At 37.7% G+C, this 18,115-nt stretch overlaps 1 protein-coding gene across 4 annotated transcripts; it reads left to right on the plus strand.

The window, feature by feature from the left end:
- Positions 1–229: 229 nt before the first annotated feature.
- TRMT6 (tRNA methyltransferase 6 non-catalytic subunit) lies at positions 230–16,877 on the plus strand. Of its 4 annotated transcripts, XM_075035613.1 has the most exons (12): positions 235–375; positions 938–1,105; positions 2,546–2,673; positions 3,090–3,199; positions 6,115–6,206; positions 6,295–6,378; positions 8,362–8,486; positions 9,749–10,113; positions 10,353–10,438; positions 13,627–13,729; positions 13,814–13,900; positions 15,286–16,877. In XM_075035613.1, exons 6-12 carry the CDS (start codon positions 6,347–6,349, stop codon positions 15,457–15,459), a joined length of 972 nt encoding a protein of 323 aa, XP_074891714.1. In that variant the 5' UTR covers positions 235–375; positions 938–1,105; positions 2,546–2,673; positions 3,090–3,199; positions 6,115–6,206; positions 6,295–6,346; the 3' UTR covers positions 15,460–16,877. The 4 variants fall into 4 exon arrangements, with proteins under 4 accessions (XP_074891713.1, XP_074891714.1, XP_074891715.1 ...); XM_075035612.1 differs by lacking the exon at positions 938–1,105 and having other exon boundaries at positions 230–375; XM_075035614.1 differs by lacking the exon at positions 3,090–3,199.
- The last annotated feature ends 1,238 nt before the right edge of the window (positions 16,878–18,115 follow it).

The raw sequence follows: 18,115 nt of genomic DNA on the forward strand, positions 1-18,115 counted from the left end.
GCCGATACGCTCCTTCCGGCGCCGCAACCAATCACGAGGGAGCATATGGCGTTGCCATGGAGCGGGGGGAGGGGAGCGGCTCGCCCTCCCTCATTGGCCGGCTCTTGCCCTTCCGAGGGGGTCTCACCCCGCCCACTCGCCCTTCGCTTTGGCGAGTAGTGCTTCATTGCGCAGGCGCCGCCACTCCCCCCCGCGCCCGCTCTGCCATTGGCGGGCGAGCGGCGCGTGCGCACTGGCCACGCCCGCGACGGGAAGCGCACGAGCGGCGGCGGCGATGGAGGACGGCAGGAGTCCGGGCCCGCGCATTTGTGAGGGTGATTGCGCCGTCCTGAAGCGGGACGACGTCTTCAAAGCCGTACCCGTGCTGAGGAGGAGGTGAGGGGCCGGTCCGGGGCTTTCGATCTCGCTTGTCATCTCTCCCTCGACCGAGGTTTCCGCCTTCCCTTCTCCCCACCCTCTCGTGAGGAGACTCCGACGGTCGTCGGGCGGCCCCGCCTGAGGGAAGGGGGGTGCCGATGTGACCCACAGCTTTAGTGCGGTGCCAATCAGAAATAACGGCCTCGCTAGGCCGATGTGATAGGCAGCGTGAAAGATTTTAATGCCGCCTCAGTTCCTATGACCAAAAAAAACCCGGAAGATCTCCTGGCTGCGTTTCTTGTAAGAATTTGAAAGATATTTAAGATGTTTTTTTCTTGTCGTTGTCAAACTGGTGCCGATTGAAGAGGAGAAAAGGTGCAGCAGCCTGAAAAGCATATCTTCGTCATACTTATCTCGCTGTGGAATGTAATTTCTGCGAGATGCGGCATTGCTTTGTTAATAGGGATTGGCTTCAGTGTTCTCATTGGTGTTAGACTGTAGGAAGACGCTAGCTGTGGGTTCTGGATAATTACTGCTTTGGAGAGGATGCTATGAAAGGTCTCCTATTTCTTTTTCCTAGGCCAACTGGCATAGCAAGAAGCGCCTGCACCCCAGCAGGAAATACTATAATCAGTGGACACAGCCTGGGCTCTTCCCCTTGCAGCAGACAATTTTATAGACCAATGTGTAGAAGTCAGTATTGGGTAATGTGGCCAGACATCTGATTCAGTAGCATGGAGATTTAAAGGTACTATGCTTGAATGAGACTGGTTTAAAAATGGCATAGCTCAGACCTAGGAATTTGGGAATACTGGTTATTGACAGGCTTAATGTTCACCAGTAGAATCTGGCACCAAAATCAGGTAGTTACTCTGTTAGCCTGCAGAGCACTGCCAAGATCTGTGCATTAGGTCCCTCTTCAGTTTTTGTTTAAAACCCCTATCACAAAAGAAAGAAAAAAAAGTCAAAGAGTAAATATTGCCACGGGAAATTAAATAACTTTTACATTAATTTTTCCTTTTCTATAATCTGATGAGGGTGAGGACACTCCAAGAATATGTGACAATAGCTGTGGTTGGATATTCTGTTTAGAATGGTCATCAGAATGAAATTTGAGCACATGCACACGACTTCTTGTCCATTTAAATTATTTTCAGTCATTTCAAGTCTTTTATAGTCATTTATTATTTTAAAATCTGGGTTGGCAGGAATTAATAGACTTTACAGGAGCAACTATAATGTTCTTAATTTTTTATTAAGAGGATTTGGTAATGTCTCTGACAAAACTTTATTCTTATGCTTTATTTAAATTCTGGATTGTATTTGGGAGTATAAGTAATATTATATGTAAAATGTATGCATGAATTGTGTACTTCAGTCAGTAGAAAACTGGAAATAACAAAGAACTCAACCTTTTTGCTTAGCTTCAGAATTAGTGATGAGTATAATCAGTATAATAAGAGCTCATATTATATTTTGATTCAGATGTGAGTGTGGCATATACATTGGTACCCGTTTCATTTGACAAGATCGGTATTTCTCTGGTCAACAAGGAAACCTTTGTAGGTCAGCCTGAAAGTTAAAGGCTTTGTGGATCCTGTTTTGTCTGAAGAAGGAAGAATGCAAACCTCCCTTAGTGCAACCAAAATGAAAGGGATAATAAAATCCCCCCCCCCTTTTTTTTTTTTATTAAACATTTCTAAGATTACAAGACATTCTGCTGTCTGTTTTCTTCATAGTCTTTTGGCAAATGTTATTTCAAAGGAGCTCTGCAAAATACAGGTTCATGCTCATCTTTTTGCACTAATCTGCATGACCCAGTCCAGATTTAATATACTTTAGATTATTTTCATTCCTTGCCTTGTTCTGACTTTCTCTGTCAACAATGGTACTATACAATTCAAGTGCTATATCCTTGTTTTATCTGCGATTTTTAGAATTCTTTTGAACTAAAAAAAAAGATTTCTTACTGTACGCTTGATTTAAGTTCTTTGTTCTTTTTCTAACCAGTTTCAGTTTAATGTAGTTTTGTGTTTAATAGTAGTTAGCATTTCACTTTTTATGCTTGTCCTGGTTTTCTTCAAGGATATAGGTTAAAATGGCATATATGAAGCTATAGTTTAGTTTGTGCGTTTCAGACATAGTATAAATAATGCTTTTAATATCATTAACTTTTTTATTATTTCAGAAAAATTATTTTTGAGAAGCAGTGGTTCTATCTGGATAATGCCATCGGACATATTTATGGAACTACGTTTGAAGTAACCAGTGGTGGAAACCTCCAGCCAAAACAAGAGGTGGAAGAGACTACCACAGGTATTACAGAGGATTGACTGGTATTTGGAAAAACGAGTTCCAATTAATTTGTTTCTTTGATAATACCAAAGATGATGGAAAAGCTTTCTATTAATCATTTGTTAACTTAACGTTACTTATATTCTTTCTGTCATAAAAGTGCATGGTTTTGTCTTGATCTGCTGTTTCACTAGCCCTGTAACAAATAAGCTTTTTAATATGGGAGAAAATTTGAATCTTAGTTTGGGTGAAAATACATATATTAAGGTGTATTTTACATATTACATTTTACTGATTGCTTAGGCAATAATTTGCAAGGCCATGAAGCATGTGGGTTTAATTCTGAGAAGTCTGCTTTCTGTGAAACTAAAATCATGTTTCTTCAACTTAAAGATATTTAGAGCTAGATTTTACAAATCTATATCCTTTTCCTTTAGAAACAAAAGAAGCAGGTACAGATAATCGTAACATAGTTGACGATGGAAAGTCTCAAAAACTGACTCATGATGACATAAAGGCTTTGAAGGACAAGGGTATTAAAGGACAGGTAAAAATAAGGTTTTGGTGTCATTTCTGTGCTACCTTGATGGTTATATTTTAGTTTATGAAATAGGCTATTCTTTTTATGGGTGCGTAGATTTTGGTGCTTTTTCTTTGTTCTTCTGCTCAAGTCATGTTTTTCCTAAAGATTTGTTTTTACAAAAATGCAAAGGCTATCTTCAGAGAAAACTTCATGTAAGGTTGGCAACTTTGTCAATAGAGAGTAAAGTATGAATTTTTATGGCATCAGAAGTCATAACAGACAAAAAGAAATACTGTTCCGTTAAGGAAATACAGCTTGCATAATCACCTTTTAGCTTTGTTTGTCTGTAAGATTGAAAATACTGTTTCTGCGTTACAGACATATGAAAATCGTGCAATAATTAAACTATCAAAGGTGTAGGAAAGGATTATGGATAAACACCGAAGCATTAACAAATAACACTATGTAACAAATGTACTATCACTGGGCCTCTAGGCGGAACCTACCAAACACACGATGCCTGTGTTTTATCTGTACCTCAAAAGCTAGGAATATTCTCAAGAGATCAGTTCTGTTCTGTTCGAAAAGGGATTGGTTTTTACCCTGCACTTTGTCAAAAAGAAGTGAGGCCATCTTAAATGTTAATAAACCATTGCAGCCAGTTCTGTTCTGCACATGTTACCAGGCAAAATTCTCTCTCATCTTTGGTTTACCATTTCTAATAAAAATAAGAAATTGCTCATGCTTACATCAAGTTCATCTCTTTGCATCTTGCTGTTCTGCTTTTGCCTGCTTAATAATGGATGGGTCCAAGGAGTTTAGAATGCTGTCTCTTCTGTTTCCATGGTTGTGCTGCTCGTTGTGTTATCTCTTTGAGAAGAATGTACTAATCGGTCTGATAGCTTTGACGGTTTCTATTTGTTCTCATTAGCCGTGGCAGGATCACTCTGGCTTTTCTGTATGTCCTCAGCATGTCTGTGCCATATATCTACCATACTTTTATTTAGGTTATTGAAATAGCCTACTTTTGTTAACTCTGGTTTCTGAACTGTAGCTGGATATTCATTTTAGACTGTGTTATATTAGCAGCAATAAATATTAGTCTTCCATAAATGTCTGGTAAAATCTGAACTTGTGTTTGTGAATGGCATGTCTTTGTGATGCAAGCTCAGTTTAGAGATGATTGTTATTTGAAATAAACCAACCTTGGTGTTAATGGGGTTTGATTTCCCATCACTTTCCAAATCTTCCCAGGTCCTGAGGGATAGGTGTTAGGATGAAGACATGAAGTGGCCTGTATTCCCAGGGCATTGTATAGTTCTGCAGCTTCCTTTTGGCTTTTGCTTACCCTAGAGAAATATTCCCCAGTTTCCCCACTGTAAATTTTACTGGAACAAAAAAACCCAACAAAACAACCAAGACACGGCATTTAACTTTTTCCAAGAATAAGGCAAAAAAAGAAAGATATGCTGTTTCACACCATTAATAACACATTTTAAGTGTTTGAAGGACTTTAAGAAATAATGGCTTGAAAAGCAGCAATAGCAAGTGAGAAGTACTTGCACTGCTGTATTTTGGAGCAGATTCTTAAAGTGCAATGGGAGAGGCAGTGTCCGCATTGAAAATACTTCTTTTGTCATTCCTCACCACCACCCTCTCCAAACTCCTGTGAGGCTGGATTATACTATTGCTTTTCCTACACGTTTAATAGAAACTTACAATTTTAGCAATTAAACTACTAATTAAACTACTAAACAACCAAAATAGCACTCTGCAGCATTTGTTCTTGTCTTGCAGGCATGGAGACAAACCCTGAGCAGTGGAAATTTTTTTTTTTGTTGGAGGTCTTAGTGATCCCTCCAGCTGGAACCCAAAAGTATGAGGAAGAGTTGGATTGTCAAAGGGAGGAGATTAGAACAAGGAAACCAGGAAACAAAAACTGGAATTCTAGGAAAACCTGTGAGCTGGAGAAGGAAGAAGTCAGCAGGAGTATTGTAGGAAATTGTAAATGCTAAGGAGTTTGACATCATGCAAGGAGTTGGTACAGGAGCCTAGCACAATTTGGGAGACAGACAGAATTAAGTGGGGTAAGGGAGGTGTCTGATAAGTATCCAGAGTATAGGGGAAGAACTAGCACAAGATGGAAAAAAGATACCCGCAGAGATAGAGATGCTAAAGTCAGACAAGAGACCCAAAGAGGAAGGCAGGAGCTGGATTAAAGTAAATATTACATATGACATCAGGTTCCTTGTTTTGTTTTGTTTTTGTAAGATATTTTTGCCTGTATAGCTTCACACAGGACTTGGGGTACTGTCATGCAATCCAGTTACTATAGGGAATGTTACACTGACAGAATATATGTCAATTGTGCCATAATAACTGACAATAAACATAACTCTGCCTCATTGTAAATACAGGATAATTGAAAGTAGCTAATCACTTAGAGGAAGCAGGGTAGTGTCATTCACATTCAGCATGGGATAAGAATATTTAGGTACTAAGGCTTCACAGTAAGGGCTGAAATAACGACTTGCTGATGCTGAAAGGAATAATCCTCCTTTTTCTTCATTTCTGGCCATACAGGTCTGCCCTCTCTCATGGGTTAGTTCTGGCACCTACCAGACTCTTTCCCCACAAAATACCCCATTTCCAGGATAACCATTTTCAGTTTATCATTTTTATGCTGGCATTATGTAGTTAAAAAGGACACCTAGAGACAGAAGTATATGATTAAATTCCTGCACATAGTCAGGGTAGTGCCTCGCTTGTCATGTTGATTAATAGAAATTTACTTTGCCATTAATGCCAATAGAAGTTAATGTTATACATGCCTTTACTGGAAGAAAATATTTTTAGTTTTTTTTTTTTTAAAAATACTATATATGAAATGAATGAGAAATAAATACCAGCTATAATAAAAATAAACTGTCTCTTCCAAGGAAATAGTTCAACAGTTAATAGAGAACAGTACAACATTCAGAGACAAAACAGAATTTGCTCAAGATAAATACATAAAGAAGAAGAGAAGAAAGTAAGTGAATTTTAAAATGTGGAAAATACTTAGTAGTTCTCTAATTTGTTGAGCTTGAAATAAGACTATTACTATGTGTTTCTTACAGATATGAGGCAGTTATTACAATTGTGAAACCATCCACTCGCATTCTTTCAACAATGTATTATGCAAGGGAACCTGGAAAAATTAAGTAAGTTTTCGTTTTGTTTCTTTTTTCAAATTGTAACAGAAAGATATTTTAATATTTTCAAAATACCTGTATTATACCAGAGTATATATGTCGCAGATGGAGTGATGCACTTTGCTTGTAAGGGAGAAGTAGCAATATATTTATTGATATAAAATAGCAATTTAACAAGGTTTGATAGTAAATGCATCAGTGGTTTAACAAGATTCTATAGCAAGGTACGCTTGATTATTTACTGCATAGAGGACAGGGCCAGACAAAACTGTCAGGGAGACCCTCCTGTCGAGTCACAAGGTTCAGAGCAGATCCCCTTGCATTCTAAACTCCTCAGAGAGGAGTCTAGGTGCAGCTGGATCCACTCCTAGTCCCAGACTTGGTCAACAGTTTATATCTAAAGGATTATATACATGCAATCAATCCTTTACATCACTTAGCTAAGATTTTAAAGTTTAGCATGCTTTTAATCACTTACCGAGAATCTGTTGTGGCAAGGACTCCCTCAGCCTCGAGAAGTAACCTTGAGAGGTGTCCCTACTCAAGGGGAGATCCTGGCATTCAGTCTGCTGCCATGTAGGAGAGCTCAATGGGCCCCGGGCTGTCTGCTATTTATGGAGTAAGATAATTTACATACTGAGTACAGATGTTAGTTTCTTCCAAATTTGGCTTGAGTCGGACATTGACCAGCATGGTGGTTAGATGGGTGCATTGCTCGAATTAGCCCTTGGCTATCGTGTTGTTATCTGTCTCCCCCGAATCCACATGACTGGATGCATCCGTTACGACCCCCACTGGTGATTATCACTTGAGCAGGGTTATGGGATATACAGGTCAGGTTGGGGGGGGGCAGGGAGCACACCGTCAGAATACAATACTCACATTTCTTCTTTTTTTCCTGTTAATGGAAAGATTGCAAATTCATGAAAAATAATGTGATATAGAAAACGAATCAATATGCTATTACAGCAAAGAGGAAAACTGTTTTGCATGCAGCATCAACTTTTACCAAATTTCCCTACCACCACCATCTTGCTAATTACCTATGTAGGCAGAGGCTCTTGCATTTTCAGAGGTATCTCTTACCTGGTTTTGGTCAGTGGCATATCATCTCTTTTCTGGCTCAGTAATCAAAATAACAAGCCACCTATCAGAAGCAGGGGTTTTTGTCTTTAACGTGTTAGGGATTCAAAATCTTCTTCAATCAGAAGTCTCGAGAGTTTAAAAACATGGAGTTAACATTCAGGGGTGGGAGTGGGGGGGCAATGACAGCAGAGATCTAGCGGCATTTGATTTTTCTCTTACCTAAATTAAATGATACATTGTTACAGACATTGTTTAAGATGGACTGATTTATTATTTTTAATTAATAAGAAGCTGAGCTTGAAAACCTGAAATTTATGTTATTTAAGGCTTCTCAAACCTTTTTCCTTCTCCTTCCTCCATCTCCTTCACTTGGCTTTATTTTTCTATTAAGATCAGTTGTGATTTCCTTGGCCATCACCAAGTCTCTTCAGTGCATGTGCTATAGTCAGTAGTTAGGTTTTGATCCTGGATTGCAGGTGGTGCGTGCTACTGCCAAACAGATGAAAATCACAAAGAATACATTACTGGATTAGAAAATGCATTCAAATACCATTTGTTCTTTACCAAACTGACATGTCAGAGAAAACAACAAAAAAAAGAAAAGTTTAAAAATATTTTGTGTGACTGACACGGCATGTGATGTCCACTTAAGTATGTACACCCTACTTCATATCCTACTTTTGCTATGCCCTGCTAGTTTCTTGTTGGCTCTGGTTCTAGTCCTTCTTTATTATCAGATGGTTAATTGTAATTTTCTGCTCTGCATGGTGACTCTGAAGACCACTATGCTGTTCCTGAAAACCTACCTGTAATCCAACTTTTTTTGACAGGCTCCTGAGCTGATACGTAGTATTTCTAACTCTAAGAAAACTAACTTGATATTTCTTAAAACCCTTTGTCTTCTAGCCACTTGCGATATGACACCCTAGCTCAGATGTTGACTTTAGGAAACATCCGTGCTGGCAACAAGATGATTGTAATGGAAACGTGTGCAGGCCTTGTGCTGGGTGCGGTGATGGAGCGAATGGGAGGTAAGTAACATGGTAGCTTTGGTAATGTACAGACTGAGGCCATACTTGAAACTTAAGAAATACGCATCTCTGATACCTTTAAAAGGCAGTACTCAAAATACTTTCCTCAGTTTTTAAAATCTACTTTTACTGTCTCCAGTATTCAAAGAGATACTTATTTTTCCATTGGAGAAAGCTGTATTTTGCATATTTCAGTTGGATCTATTTTTCACTATTTAAAAAAAAAAAGATTAAAGTTGATATCGCTGTACATTTAGTTTCTGTCTCAGCATAATGACATTGTGTTCAGAAAAGACTGTAAGCAGCTTGTATGCAGATTCTTCCCAGGCTCCTGGGAAGTCCGGGAAAGTGAATGGCAGAAAACAGGAATACTAACACTGGAATTCAGACAGCCCGCAGCACTGAAAATGTTGTCATTCCTCTTGTTCACTGCGCCAGAGATTTAATGTCTGCAAAACGTGTAGTTTAAAAGTAGTATGTGACATTTTCTTGAGCATATTATAGGAGAAGTTTGACCTGGTTTTTTATTTCTCAAACTCAGTTAATTAGTTTAATCATAAATCATTCAAAGACGTTAGACAGAGGTGACAATTATATTCCAGAAGCCCAGAAAGGTAGGAAGTGTGATGTAATGTTGTGCACCCAGATGTGTTGTCTGTTGACTGAGAAGCACACAGGCAGTTGTATTATAAATGGGTTTTGTTTCAGCAACTTTTGGCCATAGGGATACTTTCTGAAGTAAATTAAGTAAGATGCAATTTCAATATAACTATTGAAAAGTTCTTTTTAGTATGTTTAAACATCTGACATCTCTTCCTTTAGAGTCTGGATGTTGAAGAAATTTTTTGCCTATTAATGCTGCTTAAATTAGCTTCTTTTTTTTTTTTTTTAATCAAAACCACTCCATGGTTCTAAGTAACACATACTGTAGAAAATTTGTCTTTTAAATCTTAATTAAATTAGCTTTTCTAACAATTTGCCACTGCCTATACGTTCTGTGCTAATCCTAAATACATGTTTAATACATGCATAATTGAGTTACCTTGTCCTTTTGAGTTGCAGTAACTGTTGTCCTTCCAATAAAGATTTTCTACCTTGAGGCATACTTTAGCAGCCTGTTAAATTTGATGAAGATTAGATTAAGAGCAGGCAATTTACTTATGTATTCTTAAATGAATGCTTCATTTAAGCATTTTTGCTTAAATATTCTATTTAAGAAATTCTAGCTTTCCAGTGTGTTTTTGATTCTTTTGCTCTCATAGGCTATGGATCCATTATTCAGATGTATCCAGGAGGAGGACCTGTTAGAGCTGCTACCAGTTGTTTTGGATTTCCAAAACTTTTTTTCGATAATCTTCATGAATTTCCTCTCAGCAAAGTGGATAGTCTCCTCTCTGGGACATTTTCTACAGAGACTCTGCCTTCAGAACCTGAAGATAATGTGCTACTGGAAGAAGAAAGCAATGGATTGACTGATGAGAAGCAGATTTCCCTACAGGAAGCAGAAGAGGAATCTGCTACTGAAGCAGCTATGGAGATCAGCCAAACAGAAGAGCAAGAAACAATGGACATTAACACTGAAGATGTAGAATTTAAAGAGAACAAAGAAAAAGAAAATAAAGAAAATGTAAGAATATTTGTTGTGGCTATTCAAATTTTACAATGTCTATATACTTAAAATTCTGCCGTCTGAATGAGACATGCTGAAATACAGCTTATTCAGGTGTTAAAATGGAACTCTGGAAGTTGTCTTTTGTCTTTCATTAAGCCACCTAAGATGCAAAAAATGAAAATTCAGTCCATGCAATAGTGATCTAATATATAATTACCAGTTAAAGTGCAAACTCTTTGTTTTGTTGTTCAAAGGTTCGGGAAAAGCAAAGAAAACAATGGGAGAGAAGGAAAAAGCTAATAGAAACTGCTGCTTTGTTGAGAGAGAAGAATGCTGATGGGTGAGTTTGTTTGTAATCAGAAAGGTCTTCTGCTTGAAAACACATCTACGGAAAATAATTTCCTTTGAAACAAATAAAAGCTTTGTTTGAAAAATACCATAATTTTTTTCTTAATATTTACAAGCAAGCAGTCAACCCAGGTGTGTGGGGGGGTCTTGTTTGGTTCTGGTTGAGCTTTTTTCTGTTATTTAAATGTTTTGAAATGTCATAATGTAAAAGTCATAGTTTCCTGACTAGCTGTGAGTAAACTTTAAAAAAAAAAAATCTATTCTATCCAAAGAGAAACAGAATCCAGGTAGAATTTAAATGACTGACAATAAAAATCAAAAGATTCTAACTGGCAAAGCAGAACCTCAGGTTTTAAGTTTATTAAATTGAAACTAAGTTTGTTGTTTTGGGGCTTTGGTTGGTTGGTTTGTTTTTAGAAACTCATTTCTTTTTTTACACAGGAAAAACACATAACTTCATTTTACCTGCTTTAGCCAGGATTGATTGTTCCCAAGGAACAATTTCACATTAAGATTTAATATCAGACGTTTAAAACAAATACAATAAACATACTCCTAGAAATTCAGCCCCACAATAGTGCAAGAGCATTTGGTGGTTGCGACTTTTTCATGATGTTCTTAGTAAATGCTGGAGTGATTTGAGTTAATCAACTAGCATTGATTTAATTCATTTAATAACATTCATATTAATTTTTTCCTCCTAAGAATATTGGCTCACTGGGAATAAAGCTGTTCTGCTCAGATAAATTTTAATACACATTTATTGGTTATGTTTAAATGCTTGTGTAATTTTTGGTTTTACTATTATGAAATGTTTTAACTCATGCTCATTCATATTTTAGTATATCTCATCTAGCATATTCAAGTCACAGAATTAGCATTTTCTGTAAAGATGCAGAGGCAGGTCATTCTGTGTTCTCTGAAGCAATAAAATGTTAAAGGAGGTTTGTAAAAGTACTGCACATCTGTTTGGCAGCAGCAGCACCACTGGTGATGCCTGTGGATGACCATTAAGCTGCCTCAACAGTGGTAGTGTTTTGTGCTGGTTTTACCGCTGTCCCCTGCACCCATCATTATAATTGATGTCTGTGCATAGTCTGGCAAAGCAAAAATTAATGTTTGACTTCACTTGATTCTTCCTGTAATGTAAAATAGTATATTCGGTTGTTGATCGAGTTCAGGGAAGCCTATTTAATATTTGTCTCTTGTTCATTTGTTGTCAATCACTTGCATACTTCTTTTGTCCTTTGTAATGCGTGAAGGCTGTAACAAATTATATGCTTGAAGGGATGAGTGATTTCTTGCTTTAGGAAGCCTTCAGCATGATGGGGGGGGAAGAGAAGTTTATGGTTGCCTGAAGGCACTGTCCCAGATGGCTCAGTAAGAATCACCTTTCTTTAGTCATCTGCCTTTTATAGCCCGCCATTTGTTTAGATCAAGAACCACAGGGTACATACACTGCTAAGCCAGGAAAAATTGGCATGGAATAAAGAAATGCTTCGAGCTAATGACTTGGCACGTGAGTAGAAGTAGGCAGGGAAGTTAGGATTTTATTTTGTTTTGTTTTGCAAGAGAGAAACAGCAGAAGGATAGGTAAAAGCTGGTTAACATTGGAGATGGGGAGAAAGATTAGGACTTAACTGTCAGAGTAAAAAACTGGTTGTTAGGTAAAGATGGGCATCAACTGTAGGAGAATTGCTTCTTGAGGTCCTGAATTGTACAACGTTTATGTCTTCTGTGCTGTTACCTGGTAAAACATTGCTTGTACTAGATCTATTTGTTAATTCCATTCATGAGAGTTGAAGCCTGTCATAGGTCTTTGAGGGGGAGAAAAGGAAGACAATTCATTGGGGATTTGGTATTCTTCTAAAGAAGACTTTTTGAAGATAGACTATTAAGTTTTTCTGATACAGTGAAAGCAGAAACTGGTTTATAGACACTCCATGTGTTCAGAATTAGACCACAACCCCTCTCTCTACCCTTCCCTGCCCTTCCTCTACCTCCTCCTTCTCCCCTCTCACCCATTACGTTAATTTCACGACTGGCCAGACTACCTGCTGGCAGCAGTATGTCCTGCCATATGAGAGAACAGAATTTGATTTTCCAGAGTCTCTCTCATCTCTCACTTACCTTCCTGTTGTCTGGCAGAGCTCCTGGCAGTGTCAGTGCAGCACTCCAAGCCTTCTGAGGCACAGTGTGGAGTCTTTTTTCTTTACAGTCCACTTGGTTAATTACTGGAACACAATTTTTTTGAGGTTTGGAATTAGGGTTAAATCTGTAGCCTGCAGGGCCATGGCCAGCAGAAAACTGAAACAGAAGCAACTGTAAAATTGTCTCGCTTCTTTATATCCATTGTGTTTAGAAAATTGAACCTCAATTTTTACCTCCCTTTTGTTAGGCAAGTTTGATGGTATCTCCAGTGATGTACATTCTACTGGAGAACAAATGTTAATCAATTGATGGGTCTTTTCATATAGTAACCGTATACTAGAGAAGTAGTTTAATTAGCCCATTCTTTCTGCACAAGTATAACTTATTAACTCACTGAATCTTAACCATTTCTTGCAGTATAGTTTAGCAGTGGGGGTTTTTTTTGGTAAAAACTCTAGATACCTGTGGAGAATCTTAAGCATCTGTAAACACGAGTTATAATCTGATATTAAAATGAAGATGAAGAAGAAAATACGAAGTTGACAAGGACATAATTTATTTTTAAAAGGTTTTCAGTGATGCCCATTAAGGGATTATTTTCTCTTTAAGTAATAACTTTTTTATATAAAACTGTATTTAATGAAGATTACCCAGTCTAAAGAATCACGACTGAGGTTACATTCTAAGCAACAATTAGCAGTCACAAAATTTAAATTATATTTGGACAATGGTCTTAGGGTAGAGAAAGCAGCATGCAAATTCTTGGGTTGTAAGAATTATTGTGGAGCTCAACACAGCTTCTGCAATGCGTTTAATATACTGCACTGTAGGGAACAAGTGTTTTATCCTCTTAATTATGCAAGTAGGAAATCATGATTTGTTTTTATATTTGGGGAGTTGTTAGAGCCATGAAAACATGCTGATTAGCAACATTTAAGCTATAATTGATCGCTGTGCTAAGTAGGAGAGAATGTCACTTGAATAGGTTTTAGAAGCAGAAAACTAATGCACGTGAAATTTCTTCTGCAGCTTAATTGTAGCCAGCAAGTTTCATCCCACTCCTTTATTACTTTCTTTATTGGAATTTGTTGCTCCTTCAAGGCCTTTTGTTGTCTACTGCCAGTATAAAGAGGTAAATCAAGTATGTTACTTTAGCTGTTACAGTTCAAGTTTGAGACTATTCTGCTATATAACCTACTGTTTGGTTTTTTTTAAGCCATTATTAGAATGTTACACAAAGCTGAGGGAAAGAGGCGGTGTTATTAACCTAAAGCTGTCTGAAACCTGGCTACGAAACTACCAGGTAAGGATTCCAGTAAGTGGCTGTTAAAACTGCAATACTGGGGAGCAAAACACTCTCTGAAAATATGGGTTTGGGACTGACCAAAACAATGTATAAGCTCATGCATGTATTTTACCTGAGAGCAGTGGGGAAAATATTCTGAAGAGTTGTAAAGCTTCATTGCAACAATTTCAAATGGAAATACTTTATTTTCTTCTTACAGAGTGTTTCATTTAAACATTTTGCTGAAATACTTGTAGCACACTGACAGATGTAATAGTTGTGCTGCTTTAGTGGCTAGCCTAAAGCAAGGGACAATCTAATGTCGTATAAGAGAGGTGTAGCAAAATACTGCTCGTGTTCATTCAGTTGGTTTGATGGCTGAAAAAAAAAAAATTTGTAACATTACAAATGGTGGTGACTTACAAAAGTCAGTGTCTTCAAATAACACGCTTCCTGGAACTAAAGTAACAAGAAGTTTCCAGTCTGGGAACTGAACAATGAACACAAGGTGAGAGGGGACAATGTCTCCACAGTGAAAAATGTCAGTTGGGCTAACTTTGTTGGAACAAGATGTTTGCAAATGTGGAGTACCCTCTCAACTATGGAGCAGAAGCATGTCTGATCTCTAAGCAGCTCACCACCTCTGAAGAGGTTCTTGCATTTTACTGACTTTCTCCTTGCCCATAGCTTCTGGAGTCCATAAGAAATTACTGTTTAGGGGATGACTTAATTCAAGGGTGGCCACAATTACTAACTATTATCAGGCAACCAAATTGGGAATGATTAGGAGATTAATAGATGAAGATGTTCACCCAAGTTAGGCTTGGCAACAGCTACTGTGTCTGGGTGCAGTTAGGAACAATACACATAAATCAGCTTAGACCTGTGATGGCAGTCAAAGCAAGAAGGAAGCATAAGCAAAGAGAAAGCATTTACAGAAATGTGTAATGTATCTCAAAGTGATGGTCCATTGCTGTGTCTTACCTTAAGGGGGTAGCTATGTAAAGATTATACTGACAGAACTGGAAATTACTGCATTACTTAATGCTGTTAAGACCAGCTGTGGTTTCTTGCAAAATGCACCAGTTCTGAACACATTAATGAGACTTCAGTGTATCACAGACCTTGACTTTATAACTTTGCTGGAAATGCCACGAAGAAGTAATCAGTAAGGCAGCAGCCTGTATTCTTACATATTTCTGTAACTGGTTTCCGGTATGCAGATACTTTGCCCTTTAAAGATAAATACACTTTCCAAATGGCTGTTTGTTGTGGTGGCTGGATAAAAAAATTACATCTTACACTGTAAGCTTAAATTACACAATTTGATGTGCACATATAGAGTGAGTTTTTACAGATGCTTGTTGGGTTTTTTGTTTGTTTGGGTTTTGTTTTTTTTAAAGGTCTTACCAGATCGAAGCCATCCAAAACTGACAATGAGCGGAGGGGGAGGGTACCTTCTGTCTGGTACCACTGTTGTCTTGGATAAGGGCAACTCGGATTCTAGTAGTTTAGAAGCACTGAAGATGGAGGAGCCATCATCTAAAAGATGCAAAGTTCAAGACCTTCATTGTTAATATTTGAAGTATTGATTTGTTTTTTAGATCTCAGGAATCTTACTGTTAGTAAAATAACAAGTATACTTTCTGTGCTCTTGACAGCACAGAAATTGTACCTGTCATACATCTGTCAGCAAAAAGCATCAGAACTGTGTGGTAGGGAGGATTGTCTTGCTCTTTACCAGTTTACATGATCAGAACGAGAAGCAAGTGTCCCATGGAAGCAAATGTCACACTGAAAACACAGTAACTTCAAAAAGAAGAGAAGATGAAGAGAAGATAGAACATCAGTGAAGGCATTCTGTTTGTTTGTTGCCAAAAGTGGATATGACGAAGTAGTTTTTTAAAAGGTTGAGTCCAAATCAACACATCTAACTTAGCTCCCCATTTTCCCAGAACAGCATCAGGGTAAAACATTCTGCGTAGTGATCTGCTCCCCCTTTGGACACAGAACCCGGCTGTATTCAGTAGTTTAAGGAAGTAGAATGAACAGCAAAAGTCACACACTTTTCTTTCCAAAGGAACAATAAAAAGAGAATAAGACCAGAACTTTACAGCATGACATCATGTTTTCCTGTAATAAATACAGAAGAGAAAGTGCATGTTCATAAATTAAAATACCAAGTATTTAAACAGAATGTCTTTATTAGTATTGCCTGTCATTTTCCTGGGAGTTGTTGTATGTTTTTATTTTAAGATATGACTATTTTGAAAACTGCTATATGTATATATATTTATTCTACTGTTTTATCTTTAATGATGTGTAGCTTTTTTATTAATTTTTTTTAACTTTGCATTTGCCATTTCAATTAAACTGCAGGATGTTTTTCCTAATGAGATTTATTTTCTTTTTCTTACTTTTCTCCTCTTTTTGGAAATAAAAGGGTCCAGCAGAGGCTTTAGGAGGAGAATACCCTGGCTGGCTGCACCCCACTGAACCCCCAGTGGGGAGCTTTAGACCCGTATGGGAGCTGGTAGAGCCAGCAGGACTTGGCTTCCATTCCTGAACTTACTCGTCAGGGGGAAGCTGGAGCTTTGGGATCAAGTAATCAGACTTCATAAAGCTGTAAAATTCTGTACATTGATAAAAGTAATGCTCTTTTAGGACACCATTAGCTCAAAACAACATAAAACAGGGGCTGTAATTTGTGTAAAGAAGCGGTTAAAGATTTCTCTTAGGTGAACAGGTACAGTGTATCTTCAGGTGTTTGTCTGCCTCTGTTCTGTTTTTTGTAAACTTCCCATCTTTTTTTTTTTTTCTATTTTTATGGAAAGCTTTTCTTCTCTTACTTACATGAAGAACCATAAATGGAGAGATTGTAGGTTTCACCATCTCCTCTGTATTCCACCAACCACGTGGATCTGACATGCTTTGCACCTCTCACCTTTCTGTACAGTGTAAGTGTTGCAGATCACATGTAGGGAATAGAAAGGTGATGTGTGGTTTTTACTAATTTTTTTTTGAAATTCTGCATTTCTCAACTTCTTTCAAGAACTAATGGGGAAAAGGGGGGGGGGGGAGGAGATAAGTTTTCCTTTACTACATGTCTCCACACATGCATACTAAAGGTAAATTGGGACTTTGACAGCAGCCAACACCCAGTATGTGATGAAATTCTGAGACAACCTAGCTTAGAGCAATGGATGGGAGCCTGGAAGCTAGGGAAAGGCAAGAAAGTGATGAAGTCAGTGTAAGCCAGGCGATTAATACCGAAAAATTATCTTTGTCTCGGTTTTCTTACCTGTCAGGCAGGCATAGGCACTTCTCTGCCACTTCCATTGAGCTGGTAGGTACCTGGCTGTCATATTTATAGCACTACAAAGGTGTAAAAACTTACGCAGTAAAAGTTAGGTTAAGCAACCAACATATGTTTTAAATCTGACTTCTTATCATATATAATGTGCTAAAAATAATAACCTGAGGAAAAAAATCTCTTCTATTTGTATAATAAAAAGATCAGTTTTGAGAAATAAACAATATTGGAACACCTGAAAGATTACTTCAGATCAAAGCCAAACTGGCTTCATTTCACCAGCGCTCTCAGTACTGAATCCTGTCCCCCAATTTCTAAATGTGCCATAATGCTTGTACCAATGAAGGATAGTAAGAAACCAAGAAATAATTCATGTAAAATATTTAAAATTATTGACATTTCAAACTGATGGAACATATTCTGTATGTGTATCTTGATGTAACATTGTTCCTATTTTAATTGAAACACATGAATAAATGTAACTAAAGAGAGAAGCATTGTAGAAATGCAAGTTATGATTGTTTGAAACTCTAGGGAGCCTTTATAGTTTTACAAATAAAAAATTAGGGAAAATACAGAACAAATGAGAAGAAAGAGAGTGCATCCTGCAAGATCTTAACATAAGTAGAAAATAAATGACATCATAATGAAAAGCATCTCTAAGAGAAGGGACAAGGTGGTGGAGCAAAAGGAAGGCATTACTTGCACACCTGTATTTAGTCTCCCTAAAGCATAGCTCAGGAACCTGACCATCACTAGAGCCTCAAGGCAGGCTGTCCAGGGACTTTGATCTTCAGAACTATAGAACATAACAAATTGGTATAACCTAATTTTGGTCAATGACATGTAGATAAGGAACGGGGAAGGGTAGTGGGTATTAAACCAGAGGTGGAGTCCTTAAGGCAGGATTAACATTTAGA

This window comes from Buteo buteo, chromosome 9 (genome assembly GCF_964188355.1).
Source record: "Buteo buteo chromosome 9, bButBut1.hap1.1, whole genome shotgun sequence".
Lineage (NCBI taxonomy): Eukaryota > Metazoa > Chordata > Aves > Accipitriformes > Accipitridae > Buteo > Buteo buteo.

Coding starts and splice junctions, on each gene's coding strand:
- TRMT6 (XM_075035612.1), top strand. CDS start 275: ATGGAGGACGGCAGGAGTCCGGGCCCGCGCATTTGTGAGGGTGATTGC. Junction 6,379..8,361: donor AGGGAACCTGGAAAAATTAA/GTAAGTTTTCGT, acceptor TTTGTCTTCTAG/CCACTTGCGATATGACACCC. Junction 8,487..9,748: donor GGTGATGGAGCGAATGGGAG/GTAAGTAACATG, acceptor TTGCTCTCATAG/GCTATGGATCCATTATTCAG.